Source organism: Arachis hypogaea, chromosome 16, assembly GCF_003086295.3.
Source record: "Arachis hypogaea cultivar Tifrunner chromosome 16, arahy.Tifrunner.gnm2.J5K5, whole genome shotgun sequence".
Classification (NCBI taxonomy): Eukaryota; Viridiplantae; Streptophyta; class Magnoliopsida; order Fabales; family Fabaceae; genus Arachis; species Arachis hypogaea.
Genome location: NC_092051.1, coordinates 12,214,522 through 12,241,953, shown reverse-complemented (window position 1 = coordinate 12,241,953; position 27,432 = coordinate 12,214,522). Strand labels below are relative to the sequence as shown.

General features: G+C 34.1%; 3 protein-coding genes across 4 annotated transcripts; 2 read left to right on the top strand and 1 right to left on the bottom strand.

The window, feature by feature from the left end:
- Window positions 1–2,336: 2,336 nt before the first annotated feature.
- Window positions 2,337–4,100, top strand: LOC112758019 (uncharacterized). 2 transcript variants are annotated; one of them, XM_025806579.2, is made up of 5 exons: window positions 2,337–2,884; window positions 2,987–3,074; window positions 3,230–3,303; window positions 3,402–3,458; window positions 3,850–4,100. In XM_025806579.2, the coding sequence occupies exons 1-5, from the start codon at window positions 2,774–2,776 to the stop codon at window positions 3,982–3,984; spliced, it is 465 nt and encodes a 154-aa protein (XP_025662364.1). In that variant the 5' UTR covers window positions 2,337–2,773; the 3' UTR covers window positions 3,985–4,100. The 2 variants fall into 2 exon arrangements, with proteins under 2 accessions (XP_025662364.1, XP_025662363.1); XM_025806578.3 differs by having other exon boundaries at window positions 2,542–2,884; window positions 3,230–3,312.
- Window positions 4,101–6,525: 2,425 nt separating this feature from the next.
- LOC112756430 (probable polygalacturonase) lies at window positions 6,526–9,894 on the bottom strand. The gene is made up of 6 exons (XM_025805019.3): window positions 9,661–9,894; window positions 8,528–8,848; window positions 8,132–8,252; window positions 7,847–8,021; window positions 7,695–7,765; window positions 6,526–7,520 (listed from the first exon to the last, which is right to left on the bottom strand). The coding sequence occupies exons 1-6, from the start codon at window positions 9,742–9,744 to the stop codon at window positions 6,835–6,837; spliced, it is 1,458 nt and encodes a 485-aa protein (XP_025660804.1). The 5' UTR covers window positions 9,745–9,894; the 3' UTR covers window positions 6,526–6,834.
- A 6,022-nt stretch (window positions 9,895–15,916) lies between these two features.
- Window positions 15,917–16,521, top strand: LOC112756654 (uncharacterized). Its single transcript, XM_025805277.1, has 2 exons — window positions 15,917–16,235; window positions 16,307–16,521. The coding sequence occupies exons 1-2, from the start codon at window positions 15,917–15,919 to the stop codon at window positions 16,519–16,521; spliced, it is 534 nt and encodes a 177-aa protein (XP_025661062.1).
- The last annotated feature ends 10,911 nt before the right edge of the window (window positions 16,522–27,432 follow it).

Below are 27,432 nucleotides of genomic sequence, written 5' to 3'. Positions count from 1 at the left end.
TTTCTAAAATTCCATAAGCTTTCACTTGGCGCCTCCTCCCTAGTTCCCGTTACTATGACTTTCCTATGCTCAATCATCCTCTGTTCTGTATTGGCTTCATTTCTCTTTCAAAATTTCTCCCTTAATAGCTCCTTTATTGTCTTGGTCCTTTCTTTTTCAGTAGCTTTTTCCTACTGCATCTGTTCTCTACTTCCATGTCTAGTATGTGTTGGCAGCCTTGTATTATCTTTACCTGGACCGTTGGTGCATGAGTAACTTTTTTCTTCTTTATAATTTGCATTCCTTTGGCACCTTTTGTTGGGCTCTCCTTTTTGAAATCTTCTTATGCCTCCTAAGTCTTGTTCTACCTTCTCTATTGGGCCAGGCCCATTTTTATCTATATTCCAGTTGGCCTCTTTACTTCTTTCTTGTTGTGTAACCTTATCCAATATCCCCATCAGTTTCTGATTTTCTTTCCCTTGATTTTCTCCATTAGTCAGCTGATTTTTTGGGATTTCTCCCACCTGCTCTGCTACTTCCATTCTTACTTTTTCTCTACTTTCCTAACTTCCAGAATCTTTTTTCTCCCTTCTTCTCTGTATTTTTTGCCTAATCAATACCTACTCCACTAGCTGCAGACTCCTGTAGCTCTGCCACGCATGTTGTATTCTGTTCTTCCACGCGCCTCCCCTCCTTTCTCTATTTTTTCTTTGTTGCACTGCTCCTCCTCCTTCTCCGTTGCAACATGAATTGCTTTTGCTTGATTGACCCCATTCCTGCTGTGTATTTAGGCATATCCCAGTTCCATGAGGTCATCACCCTTTCTTTGTTGCACTCCTTCCTCCCATGTCCTAAGACTCCACAGTTCAAGCAATATGCATCTTGCAGTCTTTCGTATTTGAAGTGAATCCTAGTATCAGGAAGATTGTCCCTGCTCATCCAAAATCCAGTAGGTAGTGCCTTTGTAACTTCCATGGCCACTCTTACTCTGAGAAAAGATCTTACCAAAATATTGTTTTTGAATGGGTCCTCCACTTCCTCCACTATTCCCATTCTTTCATCTATAAATTTGGCTGTTCTAACATTCATGTATTCCAAAGACAGGCCATGAATCTGTACCCAAAATTCTAAAAAGCTGTGATCAACTTCATGTATTGACTCATTTTGTGGCTACAGTTTTAGATAGATTAGATAGCCCCTTACACTCCATGGCCCCCTTTTAAGATCTGTTGCCTTCTTCTTTTGTCTTCAATGCTTATTAACACCTTGTTTCTTCCCACTTCAGAGATTGATAATCCTTTCAGATTTTTCCATATCCCCATTAGAACATTATTGATTGTCTTAAAATTAATCTCTTTATCTGCTATGATTTTTCCAACTTGATGCATTCTGACTTGAAAACATGTTGCTCCTCCTGTCTGATTATTATTGTTTTTCCTTCTATAGGGTCACTAAGAAACAATGCCATCCTTGCTGCAATAAACTCCGCCAAAGCTCTTACCTTCAATGTAGTGCTAAAATGATGGTTTTGTGTGAGGATGCTACGAAATAAAGATGTATTGTTATGTGTGTGGATTCTACCGAATAGATATGTGTTGTTTTGTGTTAATGAATAGAAGATTTTAACTTCTAATGGCTATTTTGTGTTTTGTGATAGGTAATCTCTCTTACAGAGAATTCCTGCATGTACAATCTCTCTCCAGTTGAGAGAAAATTGCTCTCCAGTTGAATGACTGAATGGTTATGCGTTTTTGGACATGGAGTTAACGGGTTTTTTTGTTTTTGGTCTGGGAGTAAACGGCTTAATTCTCCACAGTCTACACCACACACCAGTGTATTATTTTTAAGGTTTTATTTTTTGGGCTGGAAGGCAGCAGTGTATTATGTGTTGGCGTTTTCTTTTATAATATGTTACAATGTAGCCCAAAGACCAAAAATTATTGGGCTTTGACATTAAAGTTGAAAATATTTGGGAGCTATCATGTTTCCAATAATAGTGGAAGATGACGTTCAAAAAAAAAAAAAGTGGAAGATGCAACTATAGCATATCTTGGTGTCTCTTAGAACTTAGAAGACCTGTATCTAAGTTCGAAATTTTGTTAAGGCTAAATAATGAATGGAACTCTTAAATGTTGTATCTCTGAGTATGTAGGTTTGTGATGTTATAATGCCAATGATAAACCCTTAGTTGAAATTTTAATCTGGGATAGATTAATCTTTAATGTGTCGTGTGAAGAGATATGAGAAAAAAATTTCATTAATTTGTTTTTATACATCTAAGATAAAATAATAAAAAAGAAAATTATGCAAAATGCAAAAGCAAAACTAACATTATTCCAGAGCTTCTTTCTGAATACATGCACAATCTTACGGTGACAAGTAGTTAACTAAATTAAAACAGACTTGTCTATGTATGTGTAAGCCTTAGATCGGTGAATGCAAGCCACATAAGTGAGTAACCATACACCGACCACCACTTTTTTTCTCTCTCTCCTTCGGCTTTTCCATGGACAGAACCTAAGAAATAAATAAATAAAATAGAATTTTATGTGGCTGAAAAGTAAGGAATAGAAGAAAGTCACGCAAGTTGTGGTGGTAGAAGACCCTGCAGAAACATCTGGAACTTTCCTAACTTTCATCACAAACACAAACCGTGACTTAATATATATCAGTAATATTAAGTAATAACATGTTATTTTTTCCGCCACGTTGCTGACTAATAATAACTGAAATAACAGATCCAACTGTATATACAATACATGCTATTCAATTGTTGAAGATCAGAGGAAGGAAGATGTCTAGTGTGGTGGAGTCTAAGAGTGATGGTTGTTATTATTCGGTGCTTGGGGTTCGCAAGCACTCAACCGATCACGAAATTCGTTGCGCTTATCGTAAGATGGCCCTGGTACGGTATTCCAATTTCATGCATAGGAATTTCGGTTTATTTTCATAATTGCTGTTATTAAGTTAGTATATATTGCTCTAAATTATGAGTCTTGTATAACAGAAATGGCACCCTGATCGGTGGATCAAAGAACCAAAGCTTGCGGTGGAAGCAAAGAAACAGTTTCAGCATATTCAAGAGGCATATTCAGGTGTGCTTTTATTTTATTATTACGAGAACGAATTATAGTCAAATGTGTCAAACAATTTCACGTTCTCAACTATATATTCACATGAAAATATTTTTATACATGCATTGCAATTTCTCTGTTAGTAACTTTTCGCTTTTCTTTACTTCCGAGTCCAGTTTTGTCTAATAAAGGGAAGAGAATGATATATGACGCGGGAATGTTTGGTTTTATTGGAGAAGACGATGATGAGGTTTGTTATGTATGTGTGTCTCTTTTTCTTCCATTGGAGAGTTGAGAACCATTTTTTTCCTTGTTTAACTTTAATCATTTGTGGTTATCATATTACAGGGATTTGTTGATTTCATGCAAGAAATGGTCTTGACAATGCAGAAAGTGAAACACCAGGTAGTCCCTCAATTCATGCAAAAATGTTATTGTTACTAAAATCAACCATCAATGTAGTTATATAGATAGCCAATGAGTAATAGCTCAAATGGCATAAACTCCCCATACTCATTTAAGAGGTTGCGGGTTCGAGTCTTCATATCTTTGGTAAAAAAAAAAAATGTAGTTATAATGTTATATATAAATATACATGTGATTTAATTTATTTTCAACTTGTATTTATATTCTAACATGTATTTTATATTTATAGTTGATTTTGGTAACTAATTTTAGTGTACACTTAGTATAATCGCAATTACATGTATCAACTGCGAACAGTTATGAATTTCCTTAATTCATGATATGCATATCTCAAGTTATGAACTCTTTCCTAATTATTTTTACTTTTTAGGGTGAGAAATGCATGATGGAGGATTTTCAGGGAATGCTAATGGATATGATAGCAGAAAGTGATGAAGGGAGGGGCAAATCCGGGTTATGTTGGAGCTCCTCTAATAGTCCTAAGAAAAAGACACGTATCTTATAGTAATTATAAGTTTAGAACAACTCTGTAATTAGAATTAAATAATCAATTATTTTGATCATCATCACCTTCAGCAATCTACAATTACATATTTTAAGGGGCTTACAATTATTCAATCATCTCACGGAATATTTCTATTTTTATTCTTCAAGGCGGAAATATTTGACGATAAAAATAATTAGTTGAAAATAGTTAAAATTTATTTTATTTAATATTTATTAATTTTTATAAAATTAATAAATATTAAATAAAATAAATTTTAATTTTTGTCTTTAGCATTATTATATTGAATAATATTACACCTTTAATTTTTTTTATAAATTAAGTCTAATTAAATTAAACAGTAAAATTTAAAATAATGTTAGTTATAACTGATTTTTATTATGTTAAACTATCCTTGTTAAATTTAGTTCACAAAAAAAATTAAATGTGTAGTATATATTATTATACTGTATTAAGGGGTGTTCAATTTTTGAATTTTTTACAAGACTTAAAAGCTATAATTATTAATTCAGAGCAAATATATCTTCTAAGTGTATATATCACTATGCCAATGAGTAATAGCTCAAATGGCATAATCTTTCCATACTCATTTAAGAGGATGCGGGTTCGAGTCTTCATATCTTTGGTAAAAAAAAAAAAAGTGTATATATCACTATATTAGCACCATAATGGCATCTTTGCCAATTGACAATATGGGGTGCTGGCTCGAAAACGGGAAGTGTTAGCAGTGTCATGTAATTATGATTCCCGCCTGAATTATTATCCACATGATCGATTAGGAAGGGACAAAACCATGTGATCTTATTGCAAAACCAAATTCTCTCTGTCTTTTAATTTATGGCAAATACTTTCCTTACTCAAACAATGCAAGAATTGAACCCAGTTGTAACAGTTATACTTAAGATACAAAATGACAGCAGGAGCCAGGAGGTGACCAAATATAGAGAGTAAAATTAAGTACACCAACTTTCTTAAAATAGATATCAACTTATTCATAAACGGTATTGGATGAATCACGATATTGTTAAGGAGTTGGGTATTACAGGGTATCTAAAATTTCACATCAGGTAATATTTGTATTGTTATTTTTTACTTTTCTATATTTTTTTTAAGTATTTAATAATGGTATTAAAATCTTCGTTGTCTACCCATAAAGTGACTCAAAATGATTTTTCTTTTGAGTATATATTCAAATGTTTCTAAAAAATTTTAAGTCGGATGTTTTTAACTCTAAGAAAATTTTATTACATTAGGTATTTAAACTTTATAAAAATAAGATATATAAAGTTCAGATCTGTTGTTTTTATTTGGATATATATGTTTTACTTTTTATAAAGTTCAGAAACTTTTATGTAATAATTTATTTTGGAGATGAAAACGTCCTCAACGAAATTTCTTAGGATATATTTGGATATATACTCTTCTTTTCATTAGCTCCAATCTCAATCTTCATTATTAGATGATGTTTGTGGTTTAGTTGCCCTTTGCTACATTCTCTGCATGTATGTCTTTTCCTTAGGAAAAGCTAGTTTAGTTATTATGGAATAATATTATGAGGGTAGGGCATTAGAGTGGTTACAGGCATAAATTGGTCAGTGAATCAATCATTCATGTAACTCCGCCTATGTTACACTTGCGGTACATAGCCGGTCCCAAGCCCGGATAAAGGAGGAGGGTTGTGTTAGGTCTTCGGCAACCAACATAAAAATATAGCCGAACCCCCATGACATGAATCAATCATTCATGTCTGCTGAATAAATAAAAGGTTCTTCCGATTAGACTAATTGTCACAGTATGTGTTTTTCAAGTTGGTGTCCAAAATAGCTTACTCTTTGGGGTGATAAGTAGCTCACTTTTATATCTAACTATAGATAAATTGGTGGAGAGGTTATTGGCTTAATGTACTCAAGAATTCTTAATCTTACAATTAAGCAAGCCATGAAGAAATCATAGTACTATGTCAGATGTGAATGTGAATGATGATAGAACGGATGGCTTGTAGATTCAATGATGATCATTGGTCACTACTATGTTTTTGCATGCTTAGTGCTGGTTTAAGTGGTGGTCCCATTGAGAAGGTTGAATTTTTGTGAGTTAGCTACTTGGGGATCCCCAGTTCCAGGGTGGAGTGGGACAATGAACTACCATTGATGGAAATTGGTGTGGTGGCCACTCGCTATACATTAGATTTAGTTAAGAATTAAGAATATATAGCTGTCTAGCAATGGAGAAAAAAGCATATAAAAAAAGAGTGAAAGATCACTGAACTGACATAACATTTTGGACAGTAACCTTTCAACCGTGTTCAATTGTACATCACACACTCCTATAATTGTTATCCTCAAATTTTTAACCATTTTGCATATTAGTTTAAGGTTGGTTGGTTGGTTGTGTTTGACTTGACAAGAAAAAAAAATACAATGTCCTAGAAGCTATAAAACAATATCATTCATTCACCAACAAGATCAGTTTTGCATTGCAATATCAAGCAAGTTAACAAAGCAATGATCTCACTTACCAACAAGTAAAGGGATTGCAATATTTTTACCATCACAATGTCCAGCCATGGACAATAAATCAAAAGGTAGCATTCAACAAAGAAATATGCATCTTAGGGCTGTACATCACCATCAAAATTTTTGTTACATCAATGAAGAAATTGAGGCTGTACATAAATATACACTGTTTAGATTTGACACTAACAATGGAATGTTGACAGAAAGTTTTAAGAGAAGGAACATATTTGCATCTGTGATTCTCTTTTATTGGAAAATTGTAAGGGAGATTGAAAAGATCTTGATAGGAACTTGAACTGTGTATCTCATGTACAGATTGAATGAAAATGAATGACTATGATTCTTGTGGATGTTGATTGAATAAGCTCGAGATATAACTAGAGGGTGAGTATAGAGAAGAAAAGCAAGAGGAAGACTTTGAATCTGAGTTATGAAGCTCAGGACATGGCTCAGGAAACACCTCGCTGGAGAAACCGATCACATTAGAACAAGACCATGAAGAACTGACAGAGAAATTCAAGTTTGAAAGACAAATTGTTGTGAATGGTGAATCAATTAATCCTGAAAAGTTTCCAGCAACAGTGATATTTGAACCAATCATGTTCTTAAAAGTAATGCCATCAACAACAGGAAGTGCACTTGGATCATACTCTTCATCTGGATGGAGACCAGTGTTTCCACTCATGCTGATACCCAAATCAATATTTACCAAATCTGCATCAGAAATTAAGATGCCTTTCATATAGCCACCTCTTCCCTTAGTTGTCTTCAGTTCAATGCCAATGCGGGAGTTGAGTATATGAAGCTGCTCTGCAGTTACATCAGATATACCTCCGGACATCTCACTCCCGAATGCTAGGCCGGCGCCCGATGATGATTGTAGGTAAGCACCCCTGATGTGGACACTTGAGGTTGGTTTTCCAAAGGCAACACCATACCGATCCCATCCACTCTTTAGCACAATTGCATCATGACCGGTGCTAATGTTGCTGCTTTCAATACAAACTTTCTGAGAAGAATCTGCAAGCAGCAAAGGCTAATGTTGAAGGGACTGATGAACCAAACAAAAACATATACAATCATAAATAAAAGTTGTATTTCTTGCAAAACTAAGGTTTTAGCTACCCAAAGGTGTGTTGCTTGTACAATATATCATTTATCAGGTAGGTAACAACTCTAATTTTAGTAATTTACCTGGAACTATACCACTTGTGAATGGAGATTCAGCAGGTGCAGTAGCTGTTATGTTCAGAATTTGGACATTGCTGCATTACAGAAACGAGAAAGATCGAAACAACTTAACAGTTTGATTCATTCAGGGAGAATAAATATGGTCCAATTTGTACCTGCAATATACTGGATGAATGTCCCATGCAGGAGAGTTTAGAAATGTCAAGTTGGAAATTGTGACATCAACAGAATCAACAAACTCTACAAGATGCGGTCGACTGTGATTTAAGGAATGTGATTTGAAAAGTTCCCACCAGATAGAACCCTGACCATCAATAATTCCATTATCACCTGGGGAAATTAATCAACATGTATCAAAGTTTTAGTAAGGAGGAACTGCATTGCCAATAATCCTATAAGAGTGTAAACTTCAAAAGACAAGATGCTAATGCAATAATAACCTGTAATCACCACATCAGTCAAATTCTGTCCATAAATCAAGCTGCGATATCTCCCACTTGGAACATTAATTCCCCGACCATAAGATGGGAGAGAATCCAAAACATCCCAATGATCAAAGTCCTGAGTGAAATTATGTATACAAAAATTTTAAGAGTGGGCAAAATTGGTGCTCAACAAATAGTATTATGCTTGAGATACAGAAAAACCATTTTATGTGATTGAAAATAGGTCATTAAGCTGCCAATTAGATTGATCACACATGAATTTATCATCCTTGTTTAACTTTCTTTATGACGGTTTGAGGGTTCAATATGTTTGTTATAAATCATAGCTTTTTCAATCAAACAAATTAACAAGAAAAAGGAACTAAAATTCAAGTAAGAAAAGAAAAGTACCTGAGATGCAATGATGGTAGCTCCTCTTTCAAGGAAGAGAGTGAGGTGGCTAATAAGGTTTAAACTTCCAGTTAGCCATTTGCCAGAAGGAACATATAGTTGAGCACCACCCTTATCAGTGAATGACTTGAGATAGAATATAGCATTTTGGAATGCAACTGTGTTCAAAGTTTTCCCATCTCCAACTGCCCCAAATTCCAAGATGGAAACACTGTGAGGCCTAGCATTGTTCCATGCTTTCTGCTCACATGGCCCAAGACTATATTCTTCTCCATTGCTTTCCAGTGCAGTGCTCAATGCTACAAGCAAAAGCACAGCCACCTAAAAAGAAGAGAGCCATAAAAAAAAGGAGAGTAGAGTTTTAAAGTGCACTCTTAACTTCACTAGAATGCTGGAACTAGAAGGGGCAATATGTCCCCTAAAACAGAGAACACACTACCAAATTGACAAATTCACAAACAGTATTGAATCATTGCACAACTTTTGAAAAGAGAGAGTATCTTCAACAGCAAAACAAAATATTCCATTTCAGCTTCCGCTTGGAACAGGAATGCAGTTGTTATTATTAAACATGCCAACCCCCTTCATAATTCTCAAAAGCCAGGTAACCAGAAAAGTGCTTCTGAAACGTTATAATAGCTTATTCCACAAAGATATAATTATTGCAAGGAGGGAAAAGAAAAAACAAAAGGTGATGACTGATGAGGACCAACATGAATGAATGTAAGCTAGGAAAGTCTAGAATAGTGAATCTTCCAGTATGGCAACTACCATGAAAAGAACAGTGTAAAACAGTAAAGCAATTAATGCTAACTACAAAGATCTCATCTATCTAGGCTTGGTTTCAGAGACAAGAAAAGGATATCTCAACCAACCAACCTTAGCGTGGTCACCAATCTCATAAATTTTTGTCTCCCCTCAGATTTCACTTAGAAGAAAACAATGATCTTAACAGCAAGATATTGACGTGATTCGTAATTATGAGAGTAATAACAGTAAGACAAAAACTTGGAACACAGTCACTGTTCAACCACAAACACATACATACACGGCAGATAGATATATAGATAGATAGATGATTCAAAAATCAAACCAATAAAAAGTAAAATAAGTTTGAGAAGCAACGTACTTACTAGACCTTTCATGTGTGTGTTCCTCCGGTGTTCTTGAGAAGCAGTTGCAAGAAACCTCTGCAAGCAGTTGAGGAACAGTTGCATGAAGAAGAGAAAGAAAGAAAGAGGAAGAAGAAGAAGAAGAAGAACAAGAGAAAGAGTGGTAGCGGTATATCGTATATAATGGAGCGAGTTAAGTACTCAAAACAAGAAAACAAACGAGGGTGGTAAGAGAAAGCGACAGCTAAAAAGGAAATGCCAGCTCTGATTCTCTCTCACACTTATTCATTTAATCAAATTTCTACGCATCCAACAAGGAAAACTCTAATCATAATAATAATATTACCAACTAAATTAAATTATAATTGCTACTATTCAAATTATCTACTAACTTCATTTGCCATGGAAAAAATAGAAAGAATTAAGGACCTGCCGCTTGCCGACACTGATTGCCATTGGGGAGGGAAGGGGCCAAGGGGGTTTAATAACTTATTATGCGATTGTGAGTTGATTTGATTTGATTAATTGGGGGAACTAATTAAGCAATTAACTACGTAATGTCTACTTAAGTCACATGTGAGGTGTGAGCAACTGGCTGGTCGGACAAGTTTTTCTTGTCTTCACCTAATCATTGCTCTTGTATACTAGTATTGTATTTCATATATAAATAAATAAATAATAATAATGATTGTATATTAGTTTTTGACAATTAAAGAACTCACCATCCTCCTTTGAATTCAACCTTCATCTCTTAATCTACACATGTATTATTAGAAAGGATTGCGCTCAATGCCATGTTTATAACAAAAAGTTGTGTCACAATCACATCTTATAAAATAAGTTAAGGCATATTTTTATAAATGAATATGTTTTTTTTTTAATTACTCTATTGGTCACTATAGTTTCGCGAAATTTTTAATTAAATCCCTATACTTTTTTTCTTTTTAATTGGGTCTCTGCACCAAATTTTTTTTTAGTTGAGTCCTTACACTTTTTTTTCTTTTTATTTGAATCTTTGTACCAAGTTCTTTTTTTAGTTGAGTCCCTAGACAATTAAGTCAAATTACTATTAAGAGGGACCTAATTGAAAAAATAATTAGTGCAGAGACCCAATTAAAAGAAAAAAAATATAGGAACCTAATTGAAAATTTTGCGAAACTATAGAGACCAACAGAGTAATTAAACATTTTTTTTGTGATATTGCCTAAATTAAGAGTGGTCAATATAATTTTACTATTAAATAATATATAAATCACGTCATATTTTGTCTTGGTAATTATATTATATGTCATATAAAAGCAATTATCATTTTCATATAAAGCAAGTAAAATAGACCATTTTAAAACATTTTTCATTTAAATTTTCAAACATAAATTAGGCTATTAATATTATATAATTGAATTGCATACAAAATATTGAAAAATAATTGCTTAGTTGCTATTGCGTTATTAAAATATCACATGATTGATTTAAAAATTATTTGTAAGACTTTGATCACTTGTGGCAACTAAAACATATTAATTTAATTAAGATATTGTAACTTGTATTATGCCATTGTTTAAGATATTGTTACTTTTGGTACTCAATTGACCCATTTCATATCTCATATTCTTTTGAATATAATTTGTACGTTTTTATAATAAAAAACTCTTTATTTTAGGTTAGATTTTATCACATCTATAAAAATAATTTAGTCTCGTATACCCTTTATTTTAATGTGCATATAATATAAAAAAAATTGTTGAATATATAAAAATACTTTAAAACATTAGTACCACAAACTAAACTCATTTTATTTGATAGAGTAAAGTTTTCATACTTTACAACAAGAAGAATATATACCACAAAAAAAAAGGAAAGAAGAAGAATATATATTGTCAATAGTTTCTAATTACGGTAGTCACTTTAAATGTTGAAATAAATTTTAATAAAATATTTTTACATTTTATCATTGTCAAAATAACTTATAAGTATAATTGTTGAAAAAGGATAAATTTGTTTTTTGAAATTGTAAAATGTATATATTTGTTATTAAAATTGTATCTGGTGTAATTTTTTCAAATTATTGTAAATATCATCATTAGATTTATTCATGATTGAGGTTTTTTTTTCTTCTTTATTAATTGTTAAACAAAAGAAAGAAAAAACGGATAGAAAAGATACACTATGATAAAATGAAATTGACGTCATTTATTTTCTATGGAAAAATCTTTTGTCTGTCAAATAATTTTGATTCTATCATATGAAGTTGCTCAATATAGTAAACATTTGATTGTATCTTTGGTTTAAATGGAAATTAAATATATAGGCCTATTTGTTTTCTATTTAAAACTTTCAAAAAAAATATCAACGTATGATTTTTGTCTGCCCTAAATTAAAATTTCATTTTCCTTTATGTGTGCACTAAAATATAATAATATCAAAATATTAAAAATAAATAAGTACATTTTTTGGAAAAATAACAATACTATATAGACAAATATCTACCCAGCAGAGTAGCTAAAATAAAGGTTACATGAATAATCGAACATTAAACTTTCTTTTATAATGTTGTTATTGTTTGTTAAATAAAAGAGGTTAACACTATTTTAAAAGTATCTTTATTGTATTCTTTTTACTTACACTATCAATCAATAAAAATTCAAAAGAAAAAAAAACTTACTAAATTAAGCCTATTTAATTATTGTTCAACAAAAAAAAAAACTATTTAATTATTATACATAATTAGAAAAAAAAATATTTTTATTTAATACTAAAACTTGAAATTGAGGAATGGAGAAAAAGGGACCCGCAACAATAATTTGGGAAAATGCCAGGCTGGCATCAGCTGGGCTGCCAGATCAGAACAACTTCTATTGTCACTCGCAGGCCCACCAACTCCTTCTGTAGTGTCGTGATATATAATTAACTAATTTTTATATGATTTGCTCATCAATTTTTGAAGATATACACACTGACATATCTTTACAGATAATAATAATAATAATAATAATAATAATAATAATAATAATAATAATTATTATTATTATTATTATTATTATTATTATTATTGAGGAAAATAAGCTTATGTAAAATATTTAATATTAGAATTAAGAATCATATTATTATATTATTACACGCGGTTATCGTTAAACTAAATTAAACTAGTCGAGTGATTAATTCATTTAAATTCGTCGCGAGTTAATTTTTAGTTTGTCAAATTGAAAGATACTAATTAAATTTAATTTGTGAAATTTATTAAATAGAAATTTATTTTAGAATAATGTTTTATAACTAAGTTAATTATCAACCAAATCCAATCAAATTGATATAACCTAATTGATAGTTACATGTTATTAAACACGTCATTCTATGTAACTATCTTTTGATGGTTTCCTTTTTTGCGGATTTCATTTTTTTTTAAATTTCTTTGCATTTTTTTTTCTTTTTCCCATTCTTAATTGCTGGTGTTTCTTCTTCTCTTCCTCTTCCTTTTTCATTATTTTTCTCTTTCATTATCGTTGTTATCATCACCACCATGCCACCACCTCTATCTCCTCCTCCTCCTCTTTTTTTTTTTTATTTAAATTTTTTCGATTTCCTCCTTTCTTTTCCTCTTCCTCCTCCAATATCATTATTATCATCATCGTTATCGTTATTGTTATTGTCATTGTAAGACTCCGAATTTTTTAAAATTAAATAATTGACTATTTACAAGTTATTATATTATATTAAGATGTAGTTTTTAAGAAAATTATTTTCAACCAAAATAATTAAATAGAATTTTATGATTATTAAAGTTTAATTTAATTATTACTTATTTTATTAAATTTAAATTATTTATCAAAAATTATTTTGATTAGACAAAATTTAAATTAAGGGCAAATCGCAGTATTAAGCCAGTTGGGAGGAGAAATTACATGATTCAACAAAACCCAAAAATGAGACATGGATCAACCAAAAGCATGTCTCTATGTAATTCGAATCAATCTAACTCGAACTAAAAACATGAGTAATTCGAATCAAGGCTGTTCGAATTATGAGGGACTATACATGCTAGGTAGTTCGAACCGAACTGATTCGAATTATATGGTGAGCTATTCGATATGCAGTTCGAATCTAGCTAATATATAATTTGAAATTGGCTCTTTCGAATAATGAAGCCCCAGACGTGTATAAATATGGTGTGAACGTGAATTCCTCTCATTAGAGTAAGACAAAATGGCTAGTGAGGAGAGTTTTGTAGTGTTGGTGCATTATAGAGGGTCCATTAAGAGAAAAACACGCTCTGGTGTGAAGTTCACTGATAAAAATTCTCTGAGTATTTTTATGAGACATGCGACAAGATTCGATGACTTCTTGAATTCTATAATACAAAAACTTAGGTTGCAAGGCGTGAAACGGGTTCATAAGTTATTCTATCGCATACCGATTTTAGTGCTGAGAGATGACGTGAAGTACGATTCTTTCATCATAGGGAGTGATGAGGATTTGCAGGTCCTGTTCTATTGTCGTCGGTAGTTTCCCGAGGTCAGGACACCTGAGCTGTTGACAAAGTTGGTTGATGTGGTATCTAACTCGGGAGATTCAAACTGGAATACCCAAACTCTAGGCGCGGTAGCCGGTTCTAGCCCGAGACCTGCTGGTGCATCTTCATCTATGCCTATGAACAGTGACGGATCCAGAAAATTTTGATAGTGGGGGCAAAATATATATATATATATATATATATATATATATATATATATATAATAAAAATATTATGTGTACATAAAAATCAGTTATCAAATTATTCATTAATTATTACATATTTATATATAAATACATATATTATTTAATTTATTTTTAATGTATATTTTTTATTTCAATATATATACAGATGGTTATTTTCTATGTACATATAATATTATTAGTTTTTAAAATATCTAATTTATAAATTAAAACACTAAAATAGTAATTTAAATAATAATATGTAATTTAGAATTTTATTATTTAGGTTTTATATTTTAAAAAATTTAAGTAATCTTTTTCTTAACAATAACAATCGAAATATCTCTCTTTTTATATAGAATGATACAACATATTCATATTTTTTTTGTTAACCAAATCCAACCAAGTTAGTCTAAGATAACAAAAATCAGTTATGACTAGCATTATTCTAAATCTTGTTGTTTAACTTGGTTAGACTTAGTTCATAAAAAGACTTGGATGTGTAGTATTATTCTTATATATATACAAGTAAATACGTATTTAGAAATTTATTTCTCATATAATTAGAAACCAATTCTTATTGAGATTCATAGTAAAAGCTCTTTCAATTAATGCAGTTGTTACAAAAAAAATTAAAACTAACATAAAAAAAAGATAAATAATATTCTTTCGAGTCGATTTTTAAGAAAAATACAAATTTAATTTAAATTGAGAATTGATCATTCTAATAACATCTAATATGAAATTCTTAAATTGACTATGAAGTACTAAAAATTAAATAAAAAATGATTGTGGGGTCAAATTCAATAATTTAGTGGGGCAAATAAATATTATTATCATATACTACTCAAAAATATTTCAAATTGTAGTGGGGGCGCTTACCCCCACAATCACACACATACATCCGTCAATGCCTGGGAATGCACCTCGGGACGAGCCTGTCGCCTTCCCGTCGTTCGCCGTTGATCTCAACTGCAGTGGTGGCGGAGAGGTTGGTATCGTGGATAGGTTGCCGATTTCTTTACAATGTGGGGCACCGGCTAGTATGGGTGATGCATTGTTCGATGATGATGACGATGATGATGTGGAGCCTGACCTCATTGCTGATAATAGTGGCGATGACATTGCAACGAGTAATCCAGCTGGGACTGGCGGTGGTTCTAGCTCTGGGACTCAGCAGTACCATCTGCACTTTTCATCTTTGGACTTGGATGCCATGAGACAGGAGAGGGTTCCTGGGGAACCCACTGGATTTAGTGCTAGAGATACCTAGGGTACGGGAGGTCTTACATAGTTTCAGGTTGGTCAGTAATTTCAGGATAAAGAGGAGGCTGTATTAAGCGTGAAGACGTATATCATCCGACGCGAGGTACAGTACAAACTGGTGGAGTCCGATCATCGCAGGTATGTTGGGAAGAGTACCGAATTTGGAAACGGGTGCACATAGTTGATTAGGCTAAGTTTCCGGCAGCGCAAGGGTATTTGGGAGGTAAAACGGTACAATGGACCTCATACTTATCTCGCGACGTCAATCTCGAGCAATCACAGGAGTCTTGATTATCATGTGATCTCGGCCTTCATCATGCCAATGGTTAAAGCTGATGCATCCGTCTGCATCAAGGTACTGCTGAATGCGACGGAGGCACACTTTGGGTTCCGGCCGACTTATAGGAGGGTTTGGTTGGAAAAGCAGAAGGCCGTTGCCCATATTTACAGAGATTGGGATGAGTCATACAACGAGCTGCCGCGATGGGTCTTAGGTGTGCAGCTGACGATGCTTGGTAGTGTTGCAGTGCTGAGGATGAGTCCTGTTCTAGTGGGGAGTAGGTGGACGGCTCGCAAGCCTATTTTCACCGACTTTTCTGGATGTTCCCACTATGTATTGAGGCATTCCGGCATCGCAAGCTGTTGGTGAGTAATGACGGGACCCACTTATACAGTAAATATGGAGGTACATTGCTCGTTGCGATTGTACAAGACGGGAACTCCAACATCCTACCTGTTGCATTTGAACTCGTGGAGAGTGAGAATGCGGAGTCCTGGTCGTTTTTTCTATCCCATCTCCACCAGCACGTGACCCCACAACCGGGTATCCTGGTGATATCAGATAGGCACAACGGTATCAAGGCTGCGCTTGAGGATCCCAACGAAGGTTGGCTACCACCTGCTGCATACCGTGCATTCTGTATTTGACATGTGGCCGCAAATTTTGCCCTCACCTTTAAGGGTAAGGATGCAAGGAGGCTTCTTGTGAATGCAGCGTATGCCAAGACTGAGGTGGAATTTGATTACTGGTTTGATATTCTGCGGTCTGAAGACCCTGCCATGTGTGACTGGGCTAACAGGATTGACTATTCGTTGTGGACTCAGCATGGGGATGAGGGTAGGAGATTCAGACACATGACGACGAATATCTCCGAGTGCGTTAATTCCATCCTGAAGGGGGTCAGGAACCTTCTGGTGTGCTCACTAGTGAAGGCCACTTATGGGAGGTTGGCAGAGCTATTCGTTCGCAAGGGGAGGGAGGCAGAGGCATGTGTCCTCCGACGTGATGCATCATCCTCCTGCATGATGGCGCTGATCTCCTCCAAAAAGTGTGATCCTCCGAAGTCTGCATCAAGACCATCACTAGTCAACAAGTTTGACAGAAGCTGCCCTGGACTAACCCATGTCTGGCTATCATGAACTGCCTGGTAGTTACTGGGGACACCAACAAAATAATCGCCAAAAGGCCCTCCTCCATCTCCTCCGCCACCATCACCCAAGTCGTCGCCAACACCAGAACCATACCAATCTCCACCATGAGCTCCTCGACCACCTCTACCAGGGGTACCGCCTTCTAGTCCACCCCGCATCCCACCGCCCCCTCCACCATCATTCCCTCCGTCGTCTCCCCCACCAGCCCCATCATGATGCGTCGTCATCCTCGTCATGACGGCCGTCGTTGTCCTGTCCACCACGGACCCTGCGTTGTTCACTACGTCCCCTGCGTTTGCCACCACCCCTCCCCCTGGCGTCTCCCTCCGCCATGGCCTGATCGAGCCGCCTCCACTCACACTGGCTCCTACATGTCCCAGCACGAGCTCTCTGCTCAACACGACGCCTATCCAGAACATCATCCACCTGATCCATGTCAGGCACTCGTCCAACACCTCGCTGTGTCACCTCGATCGAAATAGGCACAACTCTGGGGTCACCGAGATACAGCTCAGGTGACATGAATCTCTTACCATGCTGGACCCACCAATCCAGAAAATCATGTGACAGACCTGGGTCTGGCACAATATCAAACCGAAGCACATGATCCGCCTGGCTCTCCCAATGAAGGTGCCAGAACTGCAAGTTGTACGAAAACCAACTATCACCACATCTACCGTCCTTCGACATCAAGAAGTCGATGTCGAGGGCAGGCTGGGGTCGAGACTGTACTCCACCAAACTGCGGTAGCACCCGATCTATCTGGTGCCACTCTATGACGGCAAAATATATCAGCGCCGTCACACACCTCCATAACGCCGTATGCCGAGGCTCCAATATCTCCGGATGCACAACCTGAAGAATGTCAGGAGAGTTGTACGGCATCCAAATAAACTGTGAATACAAACCGTCATCATTTAGCCATGCACACTTGCTAATCTAAAAGAGATTATAATAAAAAGGAGTGGTTCAAATACTTACATCCCCAGCCTGTAAAAGGTCTATCCTGAGCCTCCACATTGCAATTCGAGGTCCCTTCTCGCTCGCTGTAGGATTGTGACCTGACCACCTGCAACCCACACCCATGTTATCACGAAATGAAAATAACACCAAGTAATATAACAGTATAAACGTAGGTATAATAAAATAATAGCAGACGATAGAATAAATTAATAGTACCTCGAGGTCAAGGGCCAGCTGAACGTATCATATCCAGTGGGTCTAAATCCAAGAAACCGCCAGAAGATCCATGACTGAAGTAGCTGTAACGGTCCGGCTAACTTCACCATATGTCTATTCGCCACGCGGCACATGCACCGGTATAACCACGAGAGAGCAGTTGATCCTTAGCTGTACCCACCCATGTCCTCAAGCCTAGCTACGTATGGGAGCCACCTAATGTGAATGCGGTTGCCGGACTTATCCGTAAATAGCTGAGTCCCTAACAGCATCATGATATAGGCCCAGGCATACCTTCTAACAGTGGGCTCATCGGTTCCCTCATGAAGCTCTCCAAATGTCTCTTGGAACCAGCTGTAGTTCACTACAAACTTCTGAATTTGGTTTGCAGGAGGTAACACATCCAGCAACTTCTGGAACCACACCTAAGCTGGCCGACCACCCTCTATGTACGTCTGAAAATCTGTCAGGCAACCGCTAACATAATGTCCATCGATCGGCAGTCCTAACTGGTACGCCACGTCCTGCAGTGTAATAGTGCACTTCCCGAATGGCGTCTCCGGACACCAGCGCTCAACGAATGCACTGACTAGGGACTCATCCAGTCTGAACCATCTCTCATTCAATTCAGTCTAGCAATATGGTATAAGCCGGCCATCTGCAAGTACGAAACGTACCTCTCGTCCAGACGCATACCCTGCTACCGTCGCATACTCGAAATATATCGCTGGGGCTGCATACAGAATGTACCAGAATATAAAAATCACTAACATCATTCACTAACAAAACCACTAACAAAACCACTTCTATTGCAATCCTATCTAACTTAGCAACGATACATAATGACTACCATTCTAACACACCAAACGTAAAAATATAAAAAAAAAATAACTGATTCACTCCTATTTTAAAAGAACAAGTTCGCAATAACCTCTTCATTGATAACACCAGCTATATGGGCTACTCCATCCAAACGATAAAGTCGGTCCGAATTATCCCCCATCGACTAAATATTCTGCTCAAGCCTTTGTTGGAGTCGTACGGGGTCCTTTTCTCTGGAATTTAGTGGGGCATGGATTTAGAATAGTGGTTCGAATGAGGTTACTTCGAACTCTTTATATAGGCAAGGGCTATGTAATTCGAATGAGTAGGATTCGAATTACCAACGGTAGCCAAAACAGGGGGTAATTCGAAACAGCCTGTTTTGAATTACTATGTGCACGAAATTGTGAGCTAGTTCGGATGATGCTAATTTGAACTAATATGTGTTAGTGTGTGTGTGTAATTCAAATCAAGATGATTTGAATTAGTGTGTGTTAGTGTATGTGTGTAATTCGAATCAGTGTGATTCGAATTACTATCATGCGTAGATGCAGGCATAATTTGAATTATAGTTATTCGAATTACTATGAATTATGTAATTCGAGTGGCTCTAATTCGAACTATATAAAAAAGTGCTCTTGGTAGAACCTTGTAACGTTTTTATCTTTGATGGAATTATGTAAAACCAGCTCTAGTTGGTTTATATGCGCTATTTCCCTTTTTATTATTATTATTATTATTATTATTATTATTATTATTATTATTTGGCCGAAGCCACTAAAGAATAAAAGAAAGAAATGAAACAAGCCGCATATGCATATATACATATATATAATCTTGACACATAAACCTCCATCTGTTACTTTAACACTAATTAACCACCGTTAATCATTCTTTCTCTTGCATGACCGAACCTTTTTCTTTGAAAAAGAAAGAGAATGCCGTGAGGAAAAGAGAAAGAAAGCCATGGAACCTCAATCCTTCCAACTTCGATTTTTTGAGATTCGTAACTCCAATAAAAAATATAATCTAGTAAAAGTGTTTATATCTTCCTCCTCTATGTATTGGTATTACTTTTGTTGGGTAGAAATTAATGGTGACATAGCTTCCATTCTCCTTGAATTTGGCCAATTGGAGTTTTAGGAAACACAGATTTTTCTGACGTTTTTCTCTTCAGTAGTTCGGTCAAAAAATTTCTCTGAAAATTCTGTTGTGATTTATGCACAGAGAAAGGATTTTGGTAACTTTATAATAATTAAATATGAATTTGATAAGTGAATCTTGATTTGGTTGATTATTGTTTGAATTTGAATGAGTTTACGTTGAATTATTGTTGTTGCTTGTGATTTGTTAGTTTGGCTATGACAAATAGCTCAGCTGTGGTTATTTTAATGGTTTTGGGGACTATTGTGATGTGGTATTTTGAGATAAAGTTCGTGAGGTTTGATGGCCGAGAGAAAAGATTAAAAGTTACGAAAAATCGGTAATCGAAAGACTCGAAGACGGATTAAAATACAAATAATAATATTTTGAAAGGGAAGGGCTGAAGGTTTCGGTTTTGGTTATAAGAGGAAGATTAATGTTTAAACTTTATTTCTAAAGGGTAACATTGTATTTATATATAAAAATCGAAATACAATTTGTAATTATATAAGTTTCCGGGAATTTTGGGTAATAAATAAAGTACGGAGTAAAAATGGGTATTTTATAAAAGTTTAGGGTTATTTTTATAAATATAAAAATAAGTGAGGGTTTCAAATATGATTTTTTAAAGTATTGAGGTTGAAAATAGAATATTAAAAAGTTTGTGATTTAGAAAGTAATTAATAAAAGTTTAAAAATAAGATTTTATAAATTAAGTCTTAAAAGAAGATTATAAATATTATTTTAAATACTTCTTTAAAATTATTCATTTATATTAAAATAAATTATTATTAAAATTAGTATTTATCAAAGATGTTATTTTGTAAGAATATTATAATATGTAATATTAATGAGAAAGCAAGCAAGCAGAGTAATCTTAAAAGTTTTAGAGAACGTAGACTTAATTAAAGAACTTTACAATTCTTTTTCATAAGACACTTAAGGAGAGGCGAGGGAATAATGCGAAGATAATTTATATTATGGAATAATAGGAAAGAAAAGAAGAAGAAAGGAAAGAAAATGAAAGAAAAATATTAAAGAACATCCTCCACAGGAGAGCAGAGAGCAAAAAATTAAAAGAATCTAAAGAACCTCTGCCACAGGAGAGCAGAGAACAGAAAAAAAAAAGAAAGAAAGAACGAAAAGAAAAGGAGAGAAGCAGAGATGATTGTTTACCTGCTGAAAACAAGCAAAGATATGGTGGTGAGTCCACCGAGATTCGCTTTCCAGAGATACATCGGCCAATCCAGGGGATGGTCGCACCTGTAAGACAAAGGTTGCTTATAGAGGTTATCGCTACATACATTAGCTAGAGAGAGCCTCATCTGTAAGACAGAGGTTATGTTTGCATACATCGGCTCAAGAGAGTCGCACCTGTAAGTTAGAGGTTGCTTACAGAGGTTATGACACTGGAAACCAAACTCAAACAAAGGTTACTGAGTTACGTCGGGAGCGGGTCGAAATCGACAGATGAGCTCATTACCTGCACTAGGGATAGACATGCATCATACTTATTTGCGCATACTTGTTTGTGATTGTGTTTTCTATGATTGTGTGTGCTTGTGTTTGAATTCTGTGTTCTTTAATTGTTGAATTAGATGGTACCTTGTTGACTGTTATTGCTGACCAGGTATATATAGAATGAATTTTACTCCTAACCCCGATCCTACTAAGAACTCCCCAGTTCTTACCCCCTATCTCCACCCCTTTCAGCTACAGGTGTGAAGGCTTATTGCGAAGCGGTGAGAGCACAGAGGAATATGTTTACGAGTTGAGTTGTTAGAATTTGTTTTCCCCACGCATTGTTAGTTAGAGATTTATTCAGAGGGGTAGGTTCTGTAATTGCTTTTGTACATAACACTACAACGTATTATTAATATTAAGTATGTGAATATGTGTTGTTTGTACTTGTTAGAAAAATTATATTTTTAGTAAAACCATCGATAGATTTACGCGTAAAGGCTCAATATTAAATAGATAATAAAAGGAATTAGGTAAGTAACACCTAAGCTTTTAGTGCGATCATGAGGTACTAATTACTAAAAGTTAGGGTGTTACATTTATCATCATCATCTATGTATAACAGTTCAAATTTAGAATGCACCAAAATTTCTTAATGATGATGTTAGGATTTGGTTGAATTAGTCCCACATTGCTCAGGATAGCAAATGGAGTGGGTGGCCTAGGCTATAAATATGAGGCTAAGTTCTCCATTTGTTTTTGCACCAGTCAGAAACACTTTAAGCTTGTATCTGATTTTTCTTTTCCTCTGTACTCTTTATTAGAGAGTGTTGTGAGGTGTAGTTAGATATTTGCTTTGAGAGAGTGTGGGTGTACTGGGGTGCCGGTGAGAGAAAGAAGTCTATGTGTTGTAACAATTTTCACATAATGATATTCTCTGGTTGTCATTTGACAACGGCCGTGGTTTTTTCTCCGGTAATTGGAGTTTCCACGTTAAATTCTTGTGTTGTGATTGTGTCTATTTTATTTCTCTGTCAAAGGTGTTTTCTCAAGGGGGAATGGTGTATTATTCCAAACAAGTGGTATCAAGAGCTTCGGTTCGGTGGGATTTATTCTTAGTATGCTCTGTGGTTGCAGCCTAGTCTGACCTTCCACATCAGAAAAGAATTTTGTCCTGTGGCTTGAGGTTGATCTTTGGTTGCTGTTGTTGTTGCTGGAAGGCAGTGTGACACTGTGAGAGTGCTGTTTGGAAAGGTTCTGGCTAAGGAAAGACTTGGTATTTAAGTGTGTCCATTGTGACCCACCTCTCTTTCCTGGGGACCCTTCCTAGTGCACGGTTGAGTTATACTATTCCAGTATACGGTTGCAACAATGTCAGGATATTCAAGTGCTGTGAAGCTTGAAATAGAGAAATTTGATGGAAGAATCAATTTTGGCTTGTGGCAAATACAAGTCAATGATGTGTTGATACAATCAGGTTTGCACAAGGCATTGAAGGAGAAGATCTCTAGTTGCTCTCTCTATGGGAGAAGATGATGTTCTCTAGAAGACAAGAAGTATCCTCATGGTATTACCGCACTGCCATGGATAAGGATGAATTGTGGCAATCGGGTCCACAATTGCACACGGGCATTGGTTGGCGTTGAGATGCAAGGTGTGTGGCGGAGTTAGGTCGATGGCTGAAGAACTTCCAGGAAAAGCCAATTTGGAAGTTGCACCATGAATTTCAGCAAGGTTTCGATCTGTACCAAGGTGAAATGCTTGGAGTGGTCTAATTCCAAGTGAGTATACTTTCATGGTGGAGTATGATAGTTCTCTGAACTATGATTGTCGGTATAGACAATGGCAGCAAAGAATTGTCGGTGTTGACAATGGAAGCTGAAGATGTGTGACTATTTCAATCAAGGTGGAGATTGTTAGGATTTGGTTGAATTAGTCCCACATTGCTCAGGATAGCAAATGGAGTGGGTGGCCTAGGCTATAAATATGAGGCTAAGTTCTCCATTTGTTTTTGCACCAGTCAGAAACACTTTAAGCTTGTATCTGATTTTTCTTTTCCTCTGTACTCTTTATTAGAGAGTGTTGTGAGGTGTAGTTAGATATTTGCTTTGAGAGAGTGTGGGTGTACTGGGGTGCCGGTGAGAGAAAGAAGTCTATGTGTTGTAACAATTTTCACATAGTGATATTCTCTGGTTGTCATTTGACAACGGCCGTGGTTTTTTCTCCGGTAATTGGAGTTTCCACGTTAAATTCTTGTGTTGTGATTGTGTCTATTTTATTTCTCTGTCAAAGGTGTTTTCTCAATGGGGAATGGTGTATTATTCCCAACAGATGACGGTATACAAACAAACTCAGTTCCAAAATGGAACGAAATTACTAAATGATAACTCAAAACTCCTTCTCCTCCTTCTTCTTCATTATCATCTTTTTCTCCTCCGCCTCCTCCTCCTCTTTTTTTCTTATCTTTCTCATTCGTTATCGTCATCACCACCACCACACCACCACCTCCATCTCTTCATTCTTCTCATCCTCTTTCTTCTTTTTTTCATTTGAATTTTTTCGATCTCCTCCTCCTCCTCCTCCTCCGTCATCATTATTATCATCATCGTTATCGTTATCGTTATTGTCATTATTATTATATATCTTCTTTATATATGTACAATAGTTCAATCCAGAATACACCAAAATTTCTTAATAATGAAAACACATAAACAAACTCAGTTTAAAACAAGTTAAAACCAGAATGTACCGAAATTAAATTCAGAATGTACCAAAATTCAAATCCAAAATGCACCAAACTCAAAACTCTTTCTCCTCCTTCTTCTTCTTCTTTATCATTATCATCGTCTTCTTTTTCTTTTCTTGTTCATCATCTTCTTTTTGTGTTTTACCTTTTCATTGTTCTTCTAGTTTTATTCTATTAATAAGAATAAAAAGATCAAATAAAAAATGCATGATGCTGCAAAATTACAAAATTACTAGAAAGATAAGGAGGAAAAGAAAAAAATACAGCAACAACAACAGCAATAAAAGACGATGAAAAGAAAATACACAAAAAAAAAGAAAGAACGCAAAAAAGAAAGAAAAAAACACGCAGCAACAACAATAGCAATAAAAAACGATGAGAAAGAAATACGCGAAGAAGAAGAACGAACGCAAAAAAGAAAAAAAATACGAAAAAAAAAAAGAGAAAGAAAAAGAGGAGGAGAAGAGAAATATAAAAATGTTCTCGTAGTCGGACTCACTAATTAAATTAATTTTTATTGAATTTTGACTAATTTAATTGAATTTAATTGTCGAATAAATTTAAATGTATCACATAATTTTTTGTTTTAATATAATTTTAGTGCAACTTCTTTATTTGTATATGTGACGTTTAAGGTTATTCTAATAAAATTCAACTAATTATTTTGATGAAGTGATTTATACAGCTAGATGATGACATAAAGATTTTTATATTATTAATTTATTAAAATTAAGCCTACTTCCATAATAAATATGATAGTGAAAGTTGCTTTCTTTCAAGTTTCAACACGTTTTAGTGACATACATAGCCCTACGGCAGTACCTACATATGTATGGATGATAAAAATGATAGGTAAATATTAATATTTAATTACTAAATTAATTATTATATTTTTATATAGAAATATATATAATATTTAATTTATTTTTAATATATATTTTTATTCTGATTTTTTTTTTAAAATTTATTATTATTAAGAACCAAGTTTAAGTATATGTAATCTCGAATTTTAAAATTTTTTTATACAAAATATTACAAAGATAATAGTAATTCCTCATCAATTGATATAATATCTAATAACAACTCATTTTATAAATTTAATGATTACATTATAACTATTATTATCCTTTTAAAAAAAAGTTATAACATTGATTATATATATACTCTAAATGTAACTCAAAAGATGGTATTATAATAAAACATCAAATAATTTATAAAAAAAGCAACTCATTTTTTTATGAAGATAAATAACTCATAATATCACAACTTTGTGACATATGCACTATCCAAATATGTGCACTTATATATAATTTCTAATTTAATGTCTCTTGCACTCCTTACTAATTTAAACACGGAAATTTTTGCATATACACTTTTTACCATTAAAAATGATGAATTTGGGACATTAAAATTTAAAATAGAAAGATAATAACAATATCATGTCTCTAAGTTATTTTGTACAATTTTGTTCAGATAATTTCTAAATTTAAAAGAGTAATAATATTTTAAAATAATTTTATATTTTAATATATATTATATACGAATAGTTAATTTAATAATTGATTTTCTATATACACATAAGATTGATGTATTATATTCACATTGTCAATTATTAGTCATGAATGAATGGATATTTTTAAATTAAATTTTTTTAATTATTAGAGAGAAAGAGAGAGAGTATGTTAATTAAAAAACATCTTTAATTTGGTTTTAATATCTTAGCTTATGGTGTTAAATTTACCATGGTGCACAGTAGTTAATAATATAAATAAGTTATGTGAATAATATATGGCATTACTACTTTTATAAATAATTAGAACATTACATAATGATGCCAAAATCTCAATTTTTGCGGATGTTGTATTTTCTTTTGTTAAGTAGCTTTCAATGAAAATCCAAAATAAAAGAAACTCCGATCCAAATACATGATAATTGAGTGGGGTGATAAGTGGTTGTGGAGGTGATAGTTGTGACTTGCGAGGGACAGTATATCAAAAGTGAAATGACTAAAAAGCACTAGAGTATTGATTCTTCTTTAAACTAGCTAGCAATGTAAAGTGAACGAGTGAGAAATTAATTTTTGTTATAAGTAAATAATAAACTCCAACAAATAATTCAATAACAATTGCTTTCCTATTTTCTCACTTTATAACTAATATGGAGAAAAAAACACCGTCTAAACTTATTTTATTTAATATTTATTAAATATTATTATAATTAATAAATATTAAATAAAATAAATTTAAATTGTTTTAATTTTTTTTTTGTCTTTTAAATATTATTGTTGAAAAATATAACATTATGGCACTTGCACGGGCATGACATATTTTGTAAGATTTAGTTCGATTCAGAGGGCCACATGCAAATGACAGTAGGCACAATAGGTGCTAAATGCTACTAATTTGACCAGCATATCTACGAGTCTAGTATTATCTTTGGGAAGAAAAAAATACAATTGAAAAATATTCAATATTCTTATTGTGTGTGCATAAATTAATTAAAGCAAGTAAAATGTACAACGGATCCAGATCGTTCCAAATATAAATTGATATCTAAAAATCGAGTGACAGCTAAAATGATGGAATTAGGATGAATTAGTGGAATTTGTTATGTATGGTTGTGTTAGCACTAAGTAATGAAACACGTGGTTAGTGGAGGCAACAACTTGCACCCATGTGCGCCGTTATATATAGTCATTTAATTACTGAACAACAAAATACCCGCCCTTAACTCCCACCACCACCACAGCCACCACCATGTTCCACTCCTCCTCCATCCAGAGTTTGCATTTTATTGCATAACCAATGGCTTCTCTTCTTGACTATTATTGAGTAGTCTTCACTACTCGTATATGTGTCTATGCATAAATGAAATCGCTCTTGTTTCGAATTAGATTACAATAAATTAAGGCAGAAAATGATAACAAATAAGCAGGGACGGACTTAGAGGGACGAGTATTGGCCTCGACCCCTAAATTTTTAGAAACTATATTTATATATGAGATATGTATCTAAAAAATAAAAAATATTATATAATTTAATATTTTTATATGTATT